We start from the raw sequence: 22,147 nt of genomic DNA on the forward strand, positions 1-22,147 counted from the left end.
GCTTCACTGCATCCATTCTCATACATTAGGATCCAGGAACAGGGTTTATCTGGTGTTTGAGGCACACTCTCTACAATAAACTTCATGTTTTTGTTATTTTTATTTAAAGTGATCAAATCCTTAAAGATTTTCAAATTTTTCCTCATGCACATGAGCTCCTCAGAGGTCCATGATTTTTCCTGAAAATCTTCACCAAGTGTATTTTCACTGGGATCGTTTGTTTTTGAAGGGTTCAGGTAGATCTCTTGTTTGGTCAGGAGAGGCTCTGGGTGATGAAGACAGGTGAAAGTGTAAGAAACCAAATTCTCCAATTTCAAGTCTAATAGATATTTGTCTCTGTCAGCGTCCACTTCTGCTCCAAGTTCCTGCAGCTGCATCAGCAGTGCTTTCATCTGGTTGGATTTTTTTTCTTTCACTGTTATCCACTGCTGAAGATCACGGCTATTAAATGGATATTTCTTATGGGCTTCTAGAAGTTCACTTAGGTCTTTTATATCTGTTTTACCTCCACAGATTTCTGGCAGGACAGATTCCAGTTTTTTCATGAAATCTTGCTTGTACTCAACACAGAATTTCTGAAAGTCCTGAACTCGATCATGAAATGTGTCGCATGCTTTTGCCACTGTGTCTTCCATCAGGTCACCACATTTCATTGAAGTGACATTTAAATTCTCAATCACTGATTCCACAGCTCTAATGAGGTCTATAGAGATGTGTCTTTGAAGTTTGGCTGCTCTTGAGTCCAGTTTAACCAGAGGATAAATGGGAGGGATGAACGGTTCTTTTAAGCTAATTGCAATTTCAGATAATCTGTTGTTAATTATTGTTTTATTTTTCTTTTATTTAACCCAACTCAATTCTTTAAAAGAATAAATGACTATTTGTTAACTGGCCTGACAGTCTACGATATTATTAGTGTAACTTGCCTTGGAGTAGGGGTGCCTCACTTACACTGTTAGGTTTAGGAGGGTTGGAATGTGAATGATTGAATGATCTACCTCACGTGAACACACTTCAGAAAGCCACCGGACAGACATTCACTTGCCTGAAGCCTGCTTTTCCCAGTCCAATAGTTCACCATAGTGTAAGCTAAAACATATACACACAGTGCATACTGAGACTAAAAGTGGGGACTAGGATCCTTTCGCTCTTCCAAGGTTACATAGCGATTTCCCCTACAAGACGAGGCCGGTCGCCTCGTTCACAATTAAACTTTTATTTAATTTTCATGTTATAATTATTACTTGGTTTTCCAGATGAAAATTCAGATACAAGCTCTGGAATTGCAAGATGTTTTCTTTCTCTAAAGTGAGCATGAGGTGTGTCGTGAACTCTCAGTACAGAGTGTTGGAGCAGTTAAATGATATTGATAGAAAGCTGACAAAGAAAATACACTTTTGTCTTCTGTCTTCATTTACACATGGATAGATTTATTAGATTATTTGCCACTGAAATGAACTTTTTCATTATGCAGTGATTAAAACAAATCTGTAATCAAATTTGTAATCTATATAGATAATGTCTTATTCAGTAGAGGTTCATCATATTACATTGTGGATAACAGTTAAATATTTATAGTAAAGCTGCAGAACAGGGACAAGAGTAATCACATCATCATGCATAATAATAACAATAGTAATAATAATAATGACAATAGTAATAATAATAGTAATAATATTTCTTGAACCTCCCGTGTCAGTTTCTTAACCTGTTTCACTCTCTTTCTTCTTTCTCCTCATGCCGTTTGTCACTTTCCTCTTCCAGTGTCTCATGAACAGTTAGATTAGACTCACATCACACTATTGGTTTTCAGTATCATACTGAGGTTTTTCATGATTGTCCAATAACATTTTCTCATTTAATTCTTTATTCTTATTCTTTTTATCCTGTTTTCTCCACTTGTGGTTGTGATTCTTGTCTGTGTCTCCTTCAGATCCACTTGTTCATATCTCCCACATGGAGATTTATTTTTTCTAATTCTGTTTCAGTCTTTAGATATGACGCCTTTTTCTTGGGTGAGACATTCATTGTTTTTCACATCTGTGTTTTCATTGTCTTTCTGTGTTTCAATCTCCTCTACTTGTTGCTGTTTGTCTTTTTCCTGAAGCTGTTTGTCTTTCTCCTGAAGCTGTCTGTCTTTCTCCTGAAGCTGTCTGTCTTTCTCCTGAAGCTGTCTGTCTTTCTCCTGAAGCTGTCTGTCTTTCTCCTGAAGCTGTCCGCCTTCCTCCTGAAGCTGTCTGTCTTTCTCCTGAAGCTGTCCGCCTTCCTCCTGAAGCTGTCTGTCTTTCTCCTGAAACTGTCTGTCTTTCTCCTGAAGCTGTCTGTCTTTCTCCTGAAGCTGTCCACCGTTCTCCTGAAGCTGTCGGTCTTTCTCCTGAAGCTGTCCGTCTTTCTCCTGAAACCATCCGTCTTTCTCCTGAAGCTGTCCGTCTTTCTCCTGAAGCTGTCTGTCTTTCTCCTGAAGCTGTCTGTCTTTCTCCTGAAGCTGTCCACCATTCTCCTGAAGCTGTCCGTCTTTCTCCTGAAGCTGTCCGTCTTTCTCCTGAAGCTGTCCGTCTTTCTCCTGAAGCTGTCTGTATATCTCCTGAAGCTGTCTGTCTTTCTCCTGAAGCTGTCTGTCTTTCTCCTGAAGCTGTACGTCTTTCTCCTGAAGCTGTCCGTCTTTCTCCTGAAGTTGTCTGTCTTTCTCCTTAAGCTGTCTGTCTTTCTCCTGAAGCTGTCTGTCTTTCTCCTGAAGCTGTCTGTCTTTCTCCTGAAGCTGTCTGTCTTTCTCCTGAAGCTGTCTGTCTTTCTCCTGAAGCTGTCTGTCTTTCTCTTGAAGCTGTACGTCTTTCTCCTGAAGCTGTTTGTTTTTCTCCTGAACTTGTTTGTTCTTGTTCTGCAGCTCAGTGTTAAACCATTCTTGTAAATAATTTAAATTCTGTGTATTTTCCCTAACGTATGTTTCCTGAGAATTCATAAATTTCTCAAAAATTTCATCTCGGTTTTTTTTTCATTTTTCTCATATGGAGTATTTTTGCTTTCCTGTGACTCATTACTCTGTACCATCTTCTCTGTTTTCATATTTGTATCTTCAATTCCTTCATCTTTCTCTTCATTGCTTTTTGCACTGTTTCTCAGCTCTATACAAAACACACACACACACACAATGAGTGAGTGATTCATTCATTCATTCATTCATTCATTCATTCATTCATTCATTCATTCATTCATTCATTCATTGCTCCTTTTTTACATTACAAGCTTAGTCAACTTGGCTATAAGAAACAAAATCTCTCACACTCACCTGACCTTTCACCTTCCACTTGCTTTTTAAGATTTAGATGTAGTTTTGTTTCCTGTTAAAAAAGCAGAATACTTCAATACACAGGGGCAAACAATTACATCGATGTAGAGTAGATATTGCTTGTGTTAATGCAATCAGGTAAGTACTTTTTAATAATTAAAATACTTAAAAGTACTTTTCACAATTGAGTCTGTTTAATATATTGTTTTCACACGTAACGTCACAGCTCCCGTTTTGCCGTCATGAACTCCAACTCCCAGCATGCATCAGCACTCCCTCAGTCTCAGTCACTGGACCTTTAATCACGATCACCAGTTCCCTGTTCATGTGTTTGTACTCACCCTTTTTTAACACTTTGTTTTCAGTTCATCTCTGTGAGGTAAACGCTCCGTTTCAGTGATCCAAGCCGTGTGTATTTACTGCGAGATTCCGGACTCTGTCTGTTTTCCGTTTTTAACCCTGACTCTTATAGTTTTGTTATTATAGATAGCTACATAATCTGTTTAGTGTTATTAATAATAATGACTAATAAATTATCTCCACTTTGCACTAAACAGTTAAGCTCATTTAACTGTATTAAAAAGTGTTTGAAATCTTAATCTCAATTTATTGGCACCAACTCATTTTTCACTGCAGTGAGCTTTTTCATGTCACGTCATTTTGTTTCACACTACAGGTGAAAAAGTGATGCTATTTTCATGATTATTGTTGCGCTCATCGTTGAACATTTGAAAGGAATCATGAAAGGAACTCATGTAAAAACTTTAATGAATTCAGATATTATTCTGAGGATCATACTTAAGTTGCTCAAAAGATCAATTGCAATACTGTACAGTTACAGAATGAAAATTATTACAGTAATCTAGTGTCACCCAGATGAGGATGGTTTCTTTCTCATATCGTCTCAGTGACTTTTCATTCCTACCATTGTCTCTGGCTTGCCCAGTATGGATAAATTTACATTTTTGTAATTTATATTCAGATTTTCATATTCCTGTAAAGCTGCTTTGTGACAATGTTTATTGATAAGCTCTATACAACTAAAATGTTATGTAATTTTTATGTTATAAATCGAGTTTGAATTATTACGTGGTTTACCAGATGAAAATTCAAGCACAAATGGTGGAATTGCAAGATGTTTTCTTTCTCTAAAGTGAGCATGAGCGTGTCGCTAACTCTCAGTACAGAATGCTGGAGCAGTTAAATGATACTGAAAGAAAGAAAAGGACACTGAGTTTGTTTACAAGTGGATGGATTTATTAGATTATTTGCCGCTGAAATGAACTTCTGTTATCTTTTAATCAAACGAGATCACAATGCCAAACATTCCCTTGCCATATTTATTTAATAAATTGAGGCAACAAGAATATTTTCATGATGCACACATAAAATAAAAATATTGCTCAAAGCTACTAATTTATCTTCTGTCAGAAATGTCTCATTCAGTGATGGTTCATCATATTCCAGTGTGGAAAACAGTATATATTTATATTAAAGCTGTGGAACAGATAGATAGTACAGTTTTCACCAAGACCAAGGAGAGAAATTTCTCAACAGACCTTAAAATTACAGATTAGATAAAGATATAGTCAGTACAAGGTATAATCAGGCATATTAATTAATTAATTAATAAATAATAGTAATAAATGGAATCTAAAATGAAAAAGTAATGATCTTGTTTCTTTTGGATGAATCAGTTGCTTCAGTTGCTCTTTGTGAATTATGGATTTTTTCTTGAACCTGCTGTGTCTTTTTCAGTTTCAAGAGTCAAGATTCAAGATTCAAAGAACTTTATTAATCCCAGGGGAAAATTCCTTAACCTTTTTAACCTGTTCCATTTCCTTTCACTCTCATTCTTCTCCAGCAGTGTCTCCTATACTTCCTTGGTTGTTTTCCCTATTGCCTAACTGAGATCTGTCTTCCTCATGCTGTTTCTCTTGCTCAGCTAGATTAGACGTTTCCACGTCAGGCTTATGCTGTTCTGTACTTTCCATTAACATTGCATCAGAAAGATTGTTTGTAAAACTTTGTTCAAATAATCCTTCATTTTGAACTGTTTCTTTCTCTTTCGATTGGGAGCCTTGAACTTTCTGATGCTCTTTTTTCCCATGTAATTCTTTATTCTTCTCCACATTTTTCTCTGTTTCCTCCACCTTTGGTTGTGATTTCTGTATCTGTGTGTCCTTCTGAACCAGCTGTTGATGTCCCTTATATGGAGTTCTATTTTCCTCTAATTCTCTATTTGTATCTTTAGATAATGTGTCTTTTTCTTGGGTGAGATTTTCATTGTTTTTCACATCTGTGTTTTCATTCCCTTGTTGTCTTTTAATCTTCTCTACCTGTTGGTGTTCATTTTCCTGTGATTTACCCCCTAATTCCAGATGAGATTTTGTCCTTTGTAATTCTCCAATCCCTAGAACAAAATATAAATGTATATGAGACACACTAATACACAGACAGACATAGGACATACAGACTGATTGATTATTTATTAAATCTATCACACTCACCTGTGTTTGCATGGTCTTCTTCTTCTTCTTCTTGTTTCTCCTGTAAAATTAGTAGAGGACATTACAGTACAACTGTGTCTAATTCTCTTTAAACTTCTGTCTTATTTTTCCAGTTCATCTTTTACCTGTTTGAACTGTGTGTCCTTCTGTTCCAGGGTCTCATCCTTCATCTGCGGTTTTTGTGCAGTTTCATCCAAAAGTCTGTCTTTCTTCTGAATTTCTTCATCTTTTTCCATCAGGTCACTCTCCAGTTGTCTCACTTTCTTATGTGTTATTCCCAGTTCTTCTTCTATCTCTCTGAGCTGTTTCTCCTTGTCTTCCAGTGTCTTCTCCATCATCTGAAGTTTTTGTGTATTTTCTGTCAGAAGTCTGTCTTTCTCCTGAAGCTGTGTCTCTCTCTCAGTTAGAAGACTCTCTTTCTCTTCAAGCTCTTTGTTTTTTTCTGCTATGTCACTTTTCTGTTGCTCCACTACGTTCATCATCTCCTGTAGTTGCTCGTTCTTGTTCTGCAGCTCAGTGTTAAAACATGCTTGTAAATCCTTTAAATCCTCTTCATTTTCCTTAACTAATATTTTCTGCATCTCAAGTCTTTTCACAATTTTCTCAAAAATGTCTTTTTGGTTTAGTTGGTGATTTCTCTTATGTGGAGTATTTTTGCTTTCCTGTGCCTCATTACTCTGTATCATATGTGTCATATTTATATCTTTATTTCCTTCATCTTTCGCTTCATTGCTTCTTGCACTCTTTCTCGGTTCTATACAACACACACACACACACACACACACACATTGATTGATTGATTGATTGATACCTTTTTTTTTTTTTACATTACTAGCTTAGTCAACTTGGTGATAAGAAACAAAATCTGTCACACTCACTTGACCTTTCACCTTCCACTTGCCCTTTCAGTATTATATGAAGTTTTTTCTCCTGTTAAATAAAGCAGAAGACTTTAATACACAGGGGCAAATAATTACATACATGTGGGGTAGATATTGCTTGTACTAGTGCAATCAGGTAAAGTGAATTATACACAATTTAGAGCAGCTATGCTGACAAATCAATAAAGTGCTCTATGTGCGTGTAAAGAAAAAAAACACATCATTATTATTATTATTATTCTTATTATTATTAGTAGTAGTATATAATAATATATATAATATATAATACTATTATAATGTTTTGTAATTATCTATGCAATATAATAAGTCCAGAAATGTATGTTTATTCCTCTACTCATAGTTTTTTTTTTACCAAGTAATTCACTACCGAGTATGAAGTGCTTTGTATGTGCTATTTATATATGAAATATATAATATAATATAATATAATATAATATAATATAATATAATATAATATAATATAATATAATATAATATAATATAATATAACAAATATATATATATGCCTTTATTTTTGGCAAACATGACTGAATCGTGAATAAATCTAAAACATAATATTTGCTTAAGTTAAAAAAAATGACAAGTACCAGATACTGTGAAGTTTTGGTCACTGCTTCATTATTCTTCTGACACTGCAGTAATCCAGAATCTTCATGGAACAGACAGTCGACTGTGATTATATTCTCTCTGTTTACAGATCTGCTGCTGTCTGATACAACACACTCTGGATTAAACGTGTGATGGAGCACCACCAGGACTACAGGTTTGGTGTCTGATTAAAAGAAACCTTATTCACTATATGCAAAAGTAATTCCACATACAGAATGCATAACTTTAATGAATATTGTGTGAATACCTGGAATATTGTGCAGCTTTTTCATTGCTGCTTCAATGTCAGTTCCAGCTCGTGACACAATCGGGCAGAAACACAGAATGAAATCACACTCATCCTCTGTAGACACCTCCTGCAGGTGAACTTGTTTTTTAAGATGAGCTATGAAGTGCTTGTGGGAATTCAGTGTTTTTCCAGTTGTATAAACCAAACACTTTATATCTGTGAAGAAGCAGCAAAAAATAGTTACTGTTTTTTATTATATATTAAAGATGAATTATATTCTTGATTTGGTTGTTAAGAGGTGAAGTGGGCAATTTAGATCTAATACTGACTACAATTTTTATAAATTCCTACACGTTAATATTATTGACTGGTACATGATCCCCAGTAAACAAATGTAACTTGTTTTTGCTTAAGTCACCAGTGTGAAAATTAAAAGTTTGCAAGATCTTTATTAAAAATTCCAACTAATAGGACTGCTGTAGCTAAATGTTCATATGAAGAGGAAAGGTTATAGAGAAATTATGCTAACAGATTTGGAGAGAAAGAAAGAGTTAAAAGGCTGTGAACCACATATTGAAATAAAATCAGGCTAATCTAGTTGAACATCTAATTGAACATGATTATAGCAGAAGGTTTGTTCAACTTTGTCAGCAGAGAAACCTGCTCATGCTTTTTTTGTCCTTAACAGAAATCAGATGAAGAATGCTCTATAGGATCTTTATAAAAGTATCAGTGTTGTGTCTGCTTTCACTGAATATTTAGGATTTTCTTATACTCACTTGGCTTTTTAGTCCTAAATGCAGAGGCACCCTGTGGAAATAAATGACACTTAAGTTAATATGTTTCTGTGTATAGGTGGACGTTTCCTCTCTTCACCAGCAGAGGGCGCTCTACTGAAATCTCTGTTACACAATTCTGTGTTTCTTCCTGCTTGACCACTACAAAAGAACATGGATATTCATGTGAAGCCTTGATGATATTGACTGTTGTGTAAATCCTGATTGCCTCCATATGTTTTACCCCTACCCCAGTAACTGGAGTTTGTTTTTAAGATTAAAATATACTCTGGTTTTGATCTCTCTCTCTTATTTTTTAAACCATTACCAGTTATATTGATCTGTGGATTGTGTTTTCAGCTGTGTTTGCTGTTATTAAAATATTTTCATCAAAACATTTTTTTTTTTGGATTTAATCAGCATTTGAGAGATAAAATGTAATCAACAATGAATAAACAGTGGACATGAATAAGATTTATTCATTTATTTATTTATTTATTAAATGTTGAACACCTGATTTTCAAATGTTAATGTGTGTTTACTTCAGAATACTGCAGAAAGTTATTGGGGGGGGCTAGTTAGCACAAATTATGAAATAAGGGGGAAAAAAAATAAAGATATTACAGTTCTTGACCACATGGAGGCACAGTCATAATTGTTTTTTCTACATTCAGGATCTGTCCTGAAGACACAGATCAAGTTTCAGATGATCACAGATGCCTTACTGAATACATTTAAGCTGCTCTGTATAATGATGTCTGCAAAAATAAATGTAAATCTGTTTAAATAAAGTAAATAACATTGTCTGAATGTGAAATAGTGAATACATGAGTGTTTTCATATAAAAGATTGGTGTGTATAAAATCATTTTAAGTAAATTACCATTCAAAAGAGAAAAATAGTAGTTTTATTCACTTACCCCTGTAATGATGTGCAGAGCAAAAGAAGACAATGGAAATTCGATGAGCACACACACACACACACACACACACACACACACACACACACACACACACACATATATACACATATATATATATATATTTCAAATTTACTTTTCTACAATATTGTCTATAAACAGACAGGACACCAACATCTATTTAAGGTACAGAAATAAAATTTATAATATGTAATCTATATAAATCTGTAGAATGTATAGTCTTATGACGTTTTAGATTTATAAACCTTTATAAAGAGTTTTCTCTATTAGACAGTCTAATACTCACCTGACTCTTCAGATTTCCCCCAACGATTCCAGAACTGTTGAATAATACAGTGTAAATTTTTCTACTTCTTTCTACATCTTCTGCTGCTCTCTATTAAAATGTATTTATTTATTACCATCAATAAAAAAGCAAAATCTTAGTATAAACCTACCCAGGAGGAACCACCTGAGTAAAACAATAGAAAGAAATATTATATTAAGAGAACATCATGAAGAAAACATCTTTATTATGTTTGTAGATGAAGTGGGTACGTCAGGTTAGAAATGTAAACACTGAATGCTAGATTAAATCTACAATGCTGTTTTGTGCAAAAAAAAATCCAGTGAGTTTATCAGATACACTTTTCTTCTAGAAGGTTAACTGACAACTGATAAAATCCTCTGACTGAATGGTCATACCTAAAAATAGTAAATAATGGTTTTGTATTTTTGTATTGTTTTATATTGTCCTACTGTTTTTACTTATTATTTTCACTTTTACGTTATTTTACAGTAGAAATTGTACAAAAGAATTTTTTTCTACCATCTTATGTTCAGAAATTGCATTCATTAAACCTCTGTATATCAAACTTACCTGAAGCTGACATCTTTATATCTTCTTATAGATTCAGACTGAGAGAGAGAGAGAGAGAGAGAGAGAGAGAGAGAATTCAGCGTCATGTCTATAATAAAATGCAGCTCTAATAAAATGCTTTTCTATGTCGTGGCTAATAAAACATGATTTCATAGTATATTTAGATCGATTATTTAAAGATTTGACTTGTTTCTTCCTACCTTTTCTACTTCTCCTAAGGTTGTTTCTTGATCCTCTGCTTTAGAGGAACTCGGGCACATCAAGCTAAACTCCTTTCACTTTCACCTTCACTGGACTCACTGACTCGGTATGAAAGCTCCGCCCCTTCCTTTTCCTGTTCTAGTCTAACAGACTTCATATTTAATTTAGTAAAAACATTATTTATTACTTTAAACCTCACCCATTTCAAATTTCAAAATTTTCCTCTACATTATACAGCTAATATCATGAAGAACCTGGTGCAAGGTCCACATTCTGTGTTGAGGACACTGGAGACTGGTGTTAAGTTTCTAAATTCAATGTTGATGTTCAGAAGTCAGGAGGCAGAAATGTGGTTAGAATTAGGAAGCCTGAGTCCCATAGGCTGCAGTACAGCACTGATTTTTATATAAACTGAACAATAGATTCAGACTGCAGACTAAAGAGTAAAGGTGACATTGTAACCATGTACATAAATAGTAGGTCTTTTTTCTTTATTTCTTTCTTTATTTCTTTGCTTATTTCTGTCGTTATTTAGATATTTAGTTAGTTAGTAAGTTCAGGTAGTAGTTCCCAGCATTATGGACACTTTGAGATGAAGCTGTTCCTTTACCTTTTCTTCTATGGCAGATGTTCTTCCCCATACATGTGCAAATTCTGCCCCATTGTGGAGGAACCAAGTAAAGTCAGTATTATGCTCTTAGAGTGCAATTACCGTAGAATCTTCTGAATTGGTCTCAGAAATTTACTCTAAGTCTTTTTTCTCTTTTTCACAAAACTGGGGTACTGGAGTAGACAGACACAGAATCCTACGTACTTTCTTAACTTCCACTACAGAACCAGTCAAGAGTCAAAGGCAAATGATCTACAACGTCTTAGCAATAAAATGTTTGACTCACTTTTTTTCTGCTATTAGCAGGAATGAGAGGTCAACAGAAGAGAGTCAAATGATTTATTTATCATAATTAAAGCATCATACTTAATAATCATATTAACCCAAAATCAGTGAAAAGGCAAATGATCTACAACGTCTTTGCAACGTCTTCGCAATAAAATGTTTGACTCACTTTTTTCAAATGAGTTTATTTATCATAAATTAAACATCATACTTAATAATCATATTTTACCCACTGATTTTTCCAGAAAAACTCTAGCTCTCTCTGGGGCGGATGATCTGTTGTGAACATAAAAGCAACCATAAAAACTCCAGTGCTTTCACTTTGTTATTCTACACCCAGTCACACCGTGCATTTATCAGACAGCAGGTCTGACTGGAAATATCGGCTAAGCATCATTGTATATACATAAGTAGAAAATGAACCAAGCCTCAAAAGGGATTATGTACAGCTTTGTGTGGGAAAGTAAGGAAAGGTAACATCATGCACTACTAGTTAAAAAGAAAGATTTGCTTTCAATTATTAGAGCTTAGATTTTTCGCAATCGTCTCATTCTATAGTGGTTCATCATATTCCAGTGTGAATAACAATTAAATATTTATAGCAAAGCTACAGAACAGATAGATAGACCAAAGAGAGAAATTTCTCACCAGACCTTAAAATTACAGATTAAATGATTATAGATAAAGATACAGATATAGTCAGTAACCACATCATCAGGTGTAATAATAATAATAATAATAATGATCATCATCATCATACTGCAGTGGCATAGAAATAGAAGCATGACTGATGATCTTGAAAGTGATGATCTTGTTACTTTTGGATGAATCAGTTGCTTCAGTTGCTCATTTTGAAGTATGTATTTTTTTTTAGCCTGTTGCTCTTTCTTCTCCATCGGTGTCTCCTACACTTCCTTGGTTGTTTTCCCTAATTGTATTGTCTAACCGAGGTCTGTCTTTCTCCTCATTCTGTTTGTCACTTTCCTCTTCCTGTGTCTCATGTTCATTTAGATTAGACTCTTCCACTCCTCCTATCAGGCTGTTGGTTTTGAGTATCAGGCTTAAGCTGTTCTTTATTTTTCCATTAACATCGCATCTGCGTCAGAAAGCTTGTTTGTAAACCTCTGTACAAATAATCCTTCATTTTGAACTGTTTCTTTCTGTTTCACCTGGGGGCCTTGGACTTTCTGATGCTCTTTTTTCCCATTTAATTCTTTATTCTTCTCCACATTTTTCTTTGTTTCCTCCAATTTTGGTTGTGATTTCTGTATCTGTGTGTCCTTCTGAACTACCTTGATGTCGCTCATATGGAGATATATTTTTCTCTAATTCTCTATTTGTATCTTTAGATAATGTGTCTTTTTCTTGGGTGAGATTTTCATTGTTTTTCTCATCTGTGTTTTCATTTTCTTTTAATCTCCTTCTGTTGGTCTTTATTTTCCCGTGATTTACTCTCTACTTTCAGTAAGATTTTGAACCATGTATTTCTGCAATCCCTAAAAAATGAAATAAAAATAAACTTAACAAAAATATAAACTTAAACACTAATTGCTTGATTGATTGATTGATTGATTGATTGATTGATTGACTGAATCTCTCACACTTACCTTGGTTTGGACGTTCTTCTTCTTGCTCTGTCTCCTGTGAAAATACAGTTACATAATTACATAATAATACATATACTTTGGTTAGATTGCTTGCTTGGTCTTCAGGATATGCAAAAATGTACTTTTTGTCTATCCTGCTTAATGTTTCATCCAGTGGTGTGCCACCATTACACATGCACTGATAATGAATTATTTATAGTAATATTAAAGTGGGCAGGAGATAGAGTAGCAAAATTCTTAACAAACCTAAACATTATACATTCCACATTTCGGCATTATAGACAATCGTGTAATGGCTCATAAGCATGATAATAATAATCTTTTTTGATTGATAATCATTCAACACACTGTATACACTTTTCATCTGTGCCTAATTCTCTTTTCACTTCTATTTTTTCTACTTTATGTTTTACCTGTTTGAACTGTGTGCCCTTCTGTTCCAGGGTCTCATCCTTCATCTGCAGTTTTTGTGCAGTTTCATCCAGAAGTCTGTCTTTCTTCTGAATTTCTTCATCTTTTTCCATCAGGTCACTCTCCAGTTGTCTCACTTTCTTATGTGTTATTCCCAGTTCTTCTTCTATCTCTCTGAGCTGTTTCTCCTTGTCTTCCAGTGTCTTCTCCATCATCTGAAGTTTTTGTGTATTTTCTGTCAGAAGTCTGTCTTTCTCCTGAAGCTGTGTCTCTCTCTCAGTTAGAAGACTCTCTTTCTCTTCAAGCTCTTTGTTTTTTTCTGCTATGTCACTTTTCTGTTGCTCCACTACGTTCATCATCTCCTGTAGTTGCTCGTTCTTGTTCTGCAGCTCAGTGTTAAAACATGCTTGTAAATCCTTTAAATCCTCTTCATTTTCCTTAACTAATATTTTCTGCATCTCAAGTCTTTTCACAATTTTCTCAAAAATGTCTTTTTGGTTTAGTTGGTGATTTCTCTTATGTGGAGTATTTTTGCTTTCCTGTGCCTCATTACTCTGTATCATATGTGTCATATTTATATCTTTATTTCCTTCATCTTTCGCTTCATTGCTTCTTGCACTCTTTCTCGGTTCTATACAACACACACACACACACACACACACACACACATTGATTGATTGATTGATTGATTGATTGATTGATACCTTTTTTTTTTACATTACTAGCTTAGTCAACTTGGTGATAAGAAACAAAATCTGTCACACTCACCTGACCTTTCACCTTCCACTTGCCCTTTCAGTATTATATGAAGTTTTTTCTCCTGTTAAATAAAGCAGAAGACTTTAATACACAGGGGCAAATAATTACATACATGTGGGGTAGATATTGCTTGTACTAGTGCAATCAGGTAAAGTGAATTATACACAATTTAGAGCAGCTATGCTGACAAATCAATAAAGTGCTCTTTGTGCGTGTAAAGAAAAAAACACATTATTATTATTCTTATTATATATTATTATTATCTTATTATTATAATATAATATAATATAATATAATATAATATAATATAATATAATATAATATAATATATATATATATATATATATATATATATATATATATATATATATATGCCTTTATTTTTGGCAAACATGACTGAATCGTGAATAAATCTAAAACATAATATTTGCTTAAGTTAAAAAAAATGACAAGTACCAGATATTGTAAAGTTTTGGTCACTGCTTCATTATTCTTCTGACACTGCAGTAATCCAGAATCTTCATAGAACAGACAGTCGACTGTGATCATATTCTCTCTGTTTACAGATCTGCTGCTGTCTGATACAACACACTCTGGATTAAACGTGTGATGGAGCACCACCAGGACTACAGGCTTGGTGTCTGTTAAAAAAAAAAATTATTTACTATATACAGAATAATTCCACATACAGAATGCATAACTTTAATGAATATTTTGTGAATACCTGGAATATTGTGCAGCTTTTTCATTGCTGCTTCAATGTCAGTTCCAGCTCGTAACACAATCGGGCAGAAACACAGAATGAAATCACACTCATCCTCTGTAGACACCTCCTGCAGGTGAACTTGTTGTTTAAGACAATCTATGAAGTTGTTGTGGGAACCCAGTGTTTTTCCAGTTGTATAAACCAAACACTTTATATCTGTGAAGAAGCAGCAAAAAACATTTATTGTATTTTATTATATATTAAAGAATAATTATATTCTTGATTCAGTTGTTAACAGATGAAGTGGGCAATTTAGGTCTAATACTGACGATAATTTTTATAAATTCCTGCACTTTAATAATATTTACTGGTACATGATCACCAGTAAACAAATGTAACTTGTTTTTGCTTAAGTCACCAGTGAAAATTAAAAGTTTAATAAAAAGCCCAACAAAAGAGCTTCCTAATAGGACTGTTGTAGCTAAATATTTATATAAAGAGGAATTAGGAAAGAAAGAAAGAGTTAAAAGGCTGTGAACCACATATTCAAATAAAAATCAGGCTAATCTAGTTGAACATCTAATTGAACATGATTATAGCAGGTTTCTTCAACTTTGTCGGCAGAGAAACCTGCTTATGCTTTTTTTCTTTCCTTAACAGAAATCAGAGGAAGAATGCTCTATAGGATCTTTATAAAAGGATCAATGTTGTGTCTGCTTTCACTGAATATTTAGGATTTTTTTATACTCACTTGGCTTTTCATTCCTAGATGCAGAGGCACCCTGTGGAAATAAATGACACTTAAGTTAATATGTTTCTGTGTATAGGTGGATTTTTCCTCTCTTCACCAGCAGAGGTCACACTTTACTGAAATCTCTGTTGTTACACAATTCTGGTTTTCTTCCTGCTTGACCTCTACAAAAGAACATGGATATTCATGTGAAGTCTTGATGATATTGACTGTTGTGTAAATCCTGACTGTCTTCATATGTTTTACCCCTACCCCATTAACTGGAGTTTGTTTTTAAGATTAAAATATACTCTGGTTTTGATCTCTTATTTTTTTAAACCAGTGACAGTCATATTGATCTGTGGATTGTGTATTCAGCTGTGTTTGCTGTACTGTTATTAAAATATTTTCATCAAAACGTTTTTGTTATCTAGGATTTAATCAGCATTTGAGAGATAAAATTGAATAAACAATGAAGAAATATTGGACAAAAGTCTTAGGAGGATTAAAGATAATTAAAAAAAAAAAAATGTCTGACAGGAAGAACACCTGATTTTCAAATGTTGTGTGTTTACTTCAGTATACTCCAGAAAATTTGAGCACAAATTATGATATAAGGGGATAAAAATAAAGATGTTACAGTTCTTGACCACATGGAGGCGCAGTCACAAAACTTGTTTGCTACACTCAGGATCTGTCCTGAAGACACAGATCAAGTTTCATGATGACACATAAATGCCTTTCTGAGATACACACTCACACCCTGTTGGAGTATTACAGAGAAATGTGGGCAAGGCCTTTAATGCTACTCAACTACTCAACTGAACACATTTAAGCTGCTCTGGATAATGACGTCTGCAAAAATGAATGACAATATCTGTTTAAATATGGTATATACCATTGTCTGGAAATGCGATAGTGTTTTCATGTAAAAGATTAAAAAGTGTATAAAATCATTTTAAGTAAATTACCATTCAAAAGAGAAAAATAGTAGTTTTATTCACTTACCCCTGTAATGATGTGCAGAGCAAAAGAAGACAATGGAAAAACACCATAAGTAAACAATAGTAAAGTATAGAATAGTATTAGTTTTGTAACCTATATAAATCTGTAGAATGTATAGTCTTATGAAGTTTTAGATTTATAAACCTTTATAAAGAGTTTTCTCTATTAGACAGTCTAATACTCACCTGACTCTTCAGACATCCCCCAAAGATTCCAGAACTGTTGAATAATACAGTGTAAATTTTATTACTTCTTTCTCTCTGCTCTCTGTTAAAATGTAATCTGACAAACATATAATAATCTATCATTACCATCAATAAAAAAGCAAAATCTTAATATAAACCTACCCTTGAAGAAACACCTGTGTAAAACATCAGGAAGAAAAATTATATTAAGAGAACATCATGAAGAAAACATTTTTATTATGTTTGTAGACGGAGCAACAGTTTAAAAATGAAGGCATTGAATGCTAGATTAAAATGCTGTTTTGTGCAAAAGGAATCCAGTGAGTTTATCAGACACACACTTTTCTTCTGGAAGGTTAACTGGCTGGTGACAACTGATAAAATCCTCTGACTGAATGGTCATACCCAAAAATAGTAAATAATGGTTTTGTATTTTTGTATTGTTTTATATTGTCCTACTGTTTTTACTTATTACTTTCACTTTTTCACTTTTACGTTTTTTTTTTTTTTTACAGTAGAAATCGATTCTACCATCTTATGGTCAGAAATGGCAGTCATTAAACCTCTGTATATCTAACTTACTGGAAATTGACATCTTTATATCTTCTTATAGGTTCAGACTGAGAGAGAGAGAGAGAGAGAGAGAGAGAGAGAGAGAGAATTCAGCGTCATGTCTATAATAAAATGCAGCTCTAATAAAATGTTTTTCTGTCTAGATCAATTATTTAACAAGACTATACTTGTTTCTTCATACCTTTGTTACTTCTCCTTAGGCTTTTCTTGATCTTTTGCTTTAGAGCAACTCAAGCTGAACTCCTTACACTTTCACTGCACTCGCTGGCTCAGTATGAAAGCTCTGCCCCTTTCTCTTCCTGTTCTAGTCTAAGAGGCTTCATATTAACTTTAGTATGTTGTTGATTTTAGTATGTTGCTGTTGTTGAATTTAAACCTCACTAATTTAAAACGTCTACTTTTTCCTCTACAGTGTATAATTAATACCATGAAGAACCTGGTGCAAGGTCCACATTCTGTGTTGAGGACACTGGAGACTGGTGTTAAGTTTCTAAATTCAATGTTGATGTTCAGAAGTCAGGAGGCAGAAATGTGGTTAGAATTAGGAAGCCTGAGTCCCATAGGCTGCAGTACAGCACTGATTTTTATATAAACTGAACAATAGATTCAGACTGCAGACTAAAGAGTAAAGGTGACATTGTAACCATGTACATAAATAGTAGGTCTTATTTCTTTATTTCTTTGCTTATTTCTGTCTTTATTTAGATATTTAGTTAGTTAGTAAGTTCAGGTAGTAGTTCCCAGCATTATGGACACTTTGAGATGAAGCTGTTCCTTTACCTTTTCTTCTATGGCAGATGTTCTTCCCCATACATGTGCAAATTCTGCCCCATTGTGGAGGAACCAAGTAAAGTCAGTATTATGCTCTTAGAGTGCAATTACTGTAGAATTTTTACTGTAGAAGTGTGCAGGCCTCAGGAATTAATCCTTAACTATTTATTTATTTATTTTTCACTTTTTCACAAAACTGGGGTTCTGGAGTAGACAAACAGACACAGAATCCTACGTCCTGTCTTAACTTCCAGGAGTGAAAGTCAAGAATGTCCACCACAGTCACCTTCCTTCCGGCCACCTGCTCCTGTGTGCTCTTACTCTGATGGATGGCTGTAGATGTAACTGTAGATGTAGCAGCCTGGTTCCTGTACTCAATTCACCTATTTAGTGTAATTTTTTTAATTTACACTTTTTAAAATTAGTTTTCAACCAGGAAAACTCCACTGCTTTCACTTTGTTATTCTACACCCAGTCACACCGTGCATTTATCAGACAGCAGGTCTGACTGGAAATATCGGCTAAGCATCATTGTATATACATAAGTAGAAAATGGACCAAGCCTCAAAAGGGATTATGTACAGCTTTGTGTGGGAAAGTAAGGAAAGGTAACATCATGCACTACTAGTTAAAAAGAAAGATTTGCTTTCCATTATTAGGGCTTAGATTTTGGGATGGACAGTACAGAGGTGGACAGTAATGAAGTTACGAGTACTGTACCTAAGTACACTTTTTGAGTATCTGTACTTGAGTATTATTTTTTTCTGGAAACTTGTTACTTTAACTTCACTACATTTGAAAGACAAATATTGTACTTTTTACTAATGTTTTTTTTTATTTTTTATGTATTTGTTTGCATAGTTGCCATAGCTTTGCATATACACCACCAACACATCGGCAATGATGTCAGTTAACACGCAAAAACGTATGCTGCGTCCAAATTCTCATACTATCTGTCCAAAATAGTATTCGAAAATAGAATTAGTATGCCCCAAATCGTAGTATGCTGAAAAGAGTATTCCAAAAAAATTCTCAGATGGTCCTCTACTTCTGGGAGAAATTCAAAGTGCAGAACGATGCACAGTCTAACGGGTAATATTTGCCCACAACTAATGGTTTGAAATTTTTTGTTTTGATGGCAAATAAGTCTCTCTGTTTTGCTCTTTGTTAAAGCTGTGTTGCTGTTGGACAGTTATACAGCTACAGTTGTGTAGCTGGGTTTTAAAGCAGGTTGGATTTTTTTTTCTGATCAGTCTGCGTTTACAGACCACTTGATTCAAATGTCCATGAATGGATACATGTAAATGTGTACTTATTTGTAGGGGGTGGTAGGAGTGTTAAATAAAAAAAAAATAAATAAAATGATTATATCTTTTTTGTCAATTCAGTTGTTTAATTTCTATTGGTTTTGTAACATTCTAAAAGCTCTTAATTCCACAGATACTACAAACTGGTTAGTATATTCACTAGGCTGCTACAAAAGGTACTGTAAGTATTGCATACAACAATGCAACAATAACTGACATTTACTTTGATACTTAAGAGCGTTTAAAAACAAGTACTTCTGTACTTTTACATAAGTAAAAATCTGTCTTTACAACTTTTACTTGTAATATAGTAATGTTTGACCAGTAGTATCTGTACTTTCACTCAAGTAAGGAAGTCGTGTACTTCGTCCACCTCTGGATATGTATAATAAATAATCCCGTCTATACGTATACACATAAATTCTGTTGTATTTTTAATGTTTTATTTAGACATGTAACCAACCTTTGTACATATTACTCCATGATTTGTCACAGGGGCGTCTAATCTAGCCCCGAATGTTTTATCCCAAATTTTGCCAACGGAGTGTAGAGGAATTAAGTAAATTTTGATCGGTTTAGTTGAGCACTGTTGCCGTTTACTGTAGGCGATTTTGAATCTCTCTCCACAAGCGTGTGCACACACACACACACACACACACACACACACACATGCAATACGTGTGCGCTTGAATATGATCTAGAACTGGTCTAGCGATACTTATCGCGACTATCGTGAAACCTATCAGTCTGCACAGCGCCGCTTTAATTCGAACACACCTGTACACACACTCACACACCACGTGACTAAAACACACACCTGTACACACACTCACACACCACGTGACTAAAACACACACCTGTACACACACTCACACACCACGTGACTAAAACACACACCTGTACACACACTCACACACCACGTGACTAAAACACACACCTGTACACACACTCACACACCACGTGACTAAAACACACACCTGTACACACTCACACACCACATGACTAAAACACACACCTGTACACACTCACTCTAATTCCCTAATTGTTTTGTCCAGTTCAGCGCTTGTCTGTTTGAGCAGTGTTTTCTCCTGAAGCTCTTCATCTCTTAGTTCTTATTATTTCCACCAGTAAATAAGGTAGACGGTAGAAGGGAAGCTATCCTGTCTATTGTTGTTTTTTAACATCTCCTGCATGGTGGATGCAGTTGGGAAAGAGGCATGAAAAACCCTGAGCTCTGTTTTCAACTTCTTGCTTCACACTTGGTCCGCTGTGGTGACCCCTCACACATGTAGGGAGCAGCCGAAAGATTATTGTTATAATTACACACTGTACCATGCGCACACACACACACACACACACACACAAACAGATGGTGACAATAACGTTGTTTCAGTTTTGAGGGATCTATCAGCATACAACATTACTAATAAAATGGATAGTTATTAGATGAGGAGCCTGAGTTTAAAACTATGAAGTTATTGTTTAAGGCAGGATACTTCATGTACTATTCAATTTTGAGATTTTGTTCTATTTTCCTTCCATGTCTTCTTTTGCTCTAATGAAAAGGAAACTTCCAAAATACACATTAAGGTGTTTGTATTAAACCTACTACCCTCGTCTGTTTGCTTATTCTATCTGCATATTTAAACATAGCATAACAAAGGGAAAAGACCCTTGATGTAAGCAATTAACTAATAAATTGGGGAAATTCTGTGATTATATGCTTTATTTATTTTGTTTATCCTATTCATCTGCAATGCCTTGTGTCAAATGGATGCAAATGAGTGTATTTTAATTACTTAATGCCTGATTTGCATATCAATGTGGCGATTCTGATGACATTATTAATTTTAGTGCATTCAGCTGTCGTTTCTCCATTCATTTATGCCCATGATATATTGTCTTTGCTAAACTTTAGCTAACTTATTACATGGTAGCTCATGAGTCATGGATGTTAGAAAGAAAAATTGCCTTTAATTAATAGGATAATTAGCTGTAAATTCAAGGCACAGGTAGCTTAGTCTTTTGTTTATTACGACTCACCTCCACACCAATACAAACACAACTGCAAAGGGAGGGAGGGTTTCACTTTCGCAGCTCTCTGCCTGTCTGTGATGTGCCGATCAATGTGCGCAAACAGAAACACACACACACACATATACATATATTAATTTATTTTATTCTCCTGTGGAGAAGACTACCATTCAGAATGACTGTATGGATTGTATCACAGAACAATTATACAGCATGATATATAATCAAATCAAATGATGGGAACATCACACACGATTAAAAATCTAAATATTAATACACAATAAACCAGGACTGAAATCACACAGACACTCTTTAGCTAAAATACACGTTAAACTTTTATATAAAAAAGTGTGATAGATGTTAAAACCACTTTGTACTTTACATGGATGGGGTGTAATGTATTATTCAGCCCTCTGTTTCTCTTTCTGTTTCTTCTTAAGCAGCTCACTTCAAGTTTTCGTATGTAATCTTTCCCAGCTCTTCTCTTCTATGATAGCTAAAACAAATTCATGACAGGAAGTAGACTGACTGTATTCTTTATGATAGATGAGAAAAAAGGTACATTTTTTATTCATAAAATGTTGATGTACAATGTAAACATAGTCAAAATTTCATTTACCGCAGTAATTACAGTCCATGTTTTAATGATTCCACATTTCCATATCACTGTGATTTAGTCCACAGCAGCGGCCATTTACACTGAAGTGATAATAAACGTAGACTCATCTTTGATTAGTGGGTTAAGGATGTGTGATACAGGGCAGCCAATCGGAACAGAGATTTTGTTTGTAATAAAGCTAAGACATTTTAAGTGGAAATTAAATAGAAATACATATGAGGACTATGAGTAAC

General features: G+C 34.5%; 2 protein-coding genes across 5 annotated transcripts; both read right to left on the reverse strand.

Annotated features, from left to right (window-relative positions):
* Positions 1–4,521: 4,521 nt before the first annotated feature.
* On the reverse strand, positions 4,522–11,197 carry LOC131348267 (microtubule-associated protein 1A-like). 2 transcript variants are annotated; one of them, XM_058383064.1, is made up of 11 exons: positions 10,312–11,197; positions 10,112–10,149; positions 9,690–9,703; positions 9,538–9,572; positions 8,316–8,347; positions 7,555–7,752; positions 7,286–7,407; positions 6,675–6,726; positions 5,922–6,550; positions 5,797–5,836; positions 4,522–5,699 (listed from the first exon to the last, which is right to left on the reverse strand). In XM_058383064.1, exons 2-11 carry the CDS (start codon positions 10,122–10,124, stop codon positions 5,137–5,139), a joined length of 1,698 nt encoding a protein of 565 aa, XP_058239047.1. In that variant the 5' UTR covers positions 10,125–10,149; positions 10,312–11,197; the 3' UTR covers positions 4,522–5,136. The 2 variants fall into 2 exon arrangements, with proteins under 2 accessions (XP_058239047.1, XP_058239046.1); XM_058383063.1 differs by having other exon boundaries at positions 7,286–7,470.
* A 1,161-nt stretch (positions 11,198–12,358) lies between these two features.
* LOC131348284 (reticulocyte-binding protein homolog 2a-like) lies at positions 12,359–17,668 on the reverse strand. Of its 3 annotated transcripts, none has more exons than XM_058383097.1 (10): positions 17,365–17,668; positions 16,773–16,786; positions 16,610–16,644; positions 15,442–15,473; positions 14,709–14,906; positions 14,441–14,625; positions 13,994–14,045; positions 13,228–13,856; positions 12,815–12,848; positions 12,359–12,703 (listed from the first exon to the last, which is right to left on the reverse strand). In XM_058383097.1, the coding sequence occupies exons 3-10, from the start codon at positions 16,624–16,626 to the stop codon at positions 12,669–12,671; spliced, it is 1,182 nt and encodes a 393-aa protein (XP_058239080.1). In that variant the 5' UTR covers positions 16,627–16,644; positions 16,773–16,786; positions 17,365–17,668; the 3' UTR covers positions 12,359–12,668. The 3 variants fall into 3 exon arrangements, with proteins under 3 accessions (XP_058239080.1, XP_058239079.1, XP_058239081.1); XM_058383096.1 differs by lacking the exon at positions 17,365–17,668 and adding an exon at positions 17,193–17,220; XM_058383098.1 differs by lacking the exons at positions 16,610–16,644; positions 16,773–16,786; positions 17,365–17,668 and adding an exon at positions 16,392–16,409 and having other exon boundaries at positions 15,442–15,472.
* Between the last annotated feature and the right edge of the window lie 4,479 nt (positions 17,669–22,147).

The sequence above is a fragment of the Hemibagrus wyckioides genome, linkage group LG28, assembly GCF_019097595.1.
Source record: "Hemibagrus wyckioides isolate EC202008001 linkage group LG28, SWU_Hwy_1.0, whole genome shotgun sequence".
NCBI classification, from domain to species: Eukaryota; Metazoa; Chordata; class Actinopteri; order Siluriformes; family Bagridae; genus Hemibagrus; species Hemibagrus wyckioides.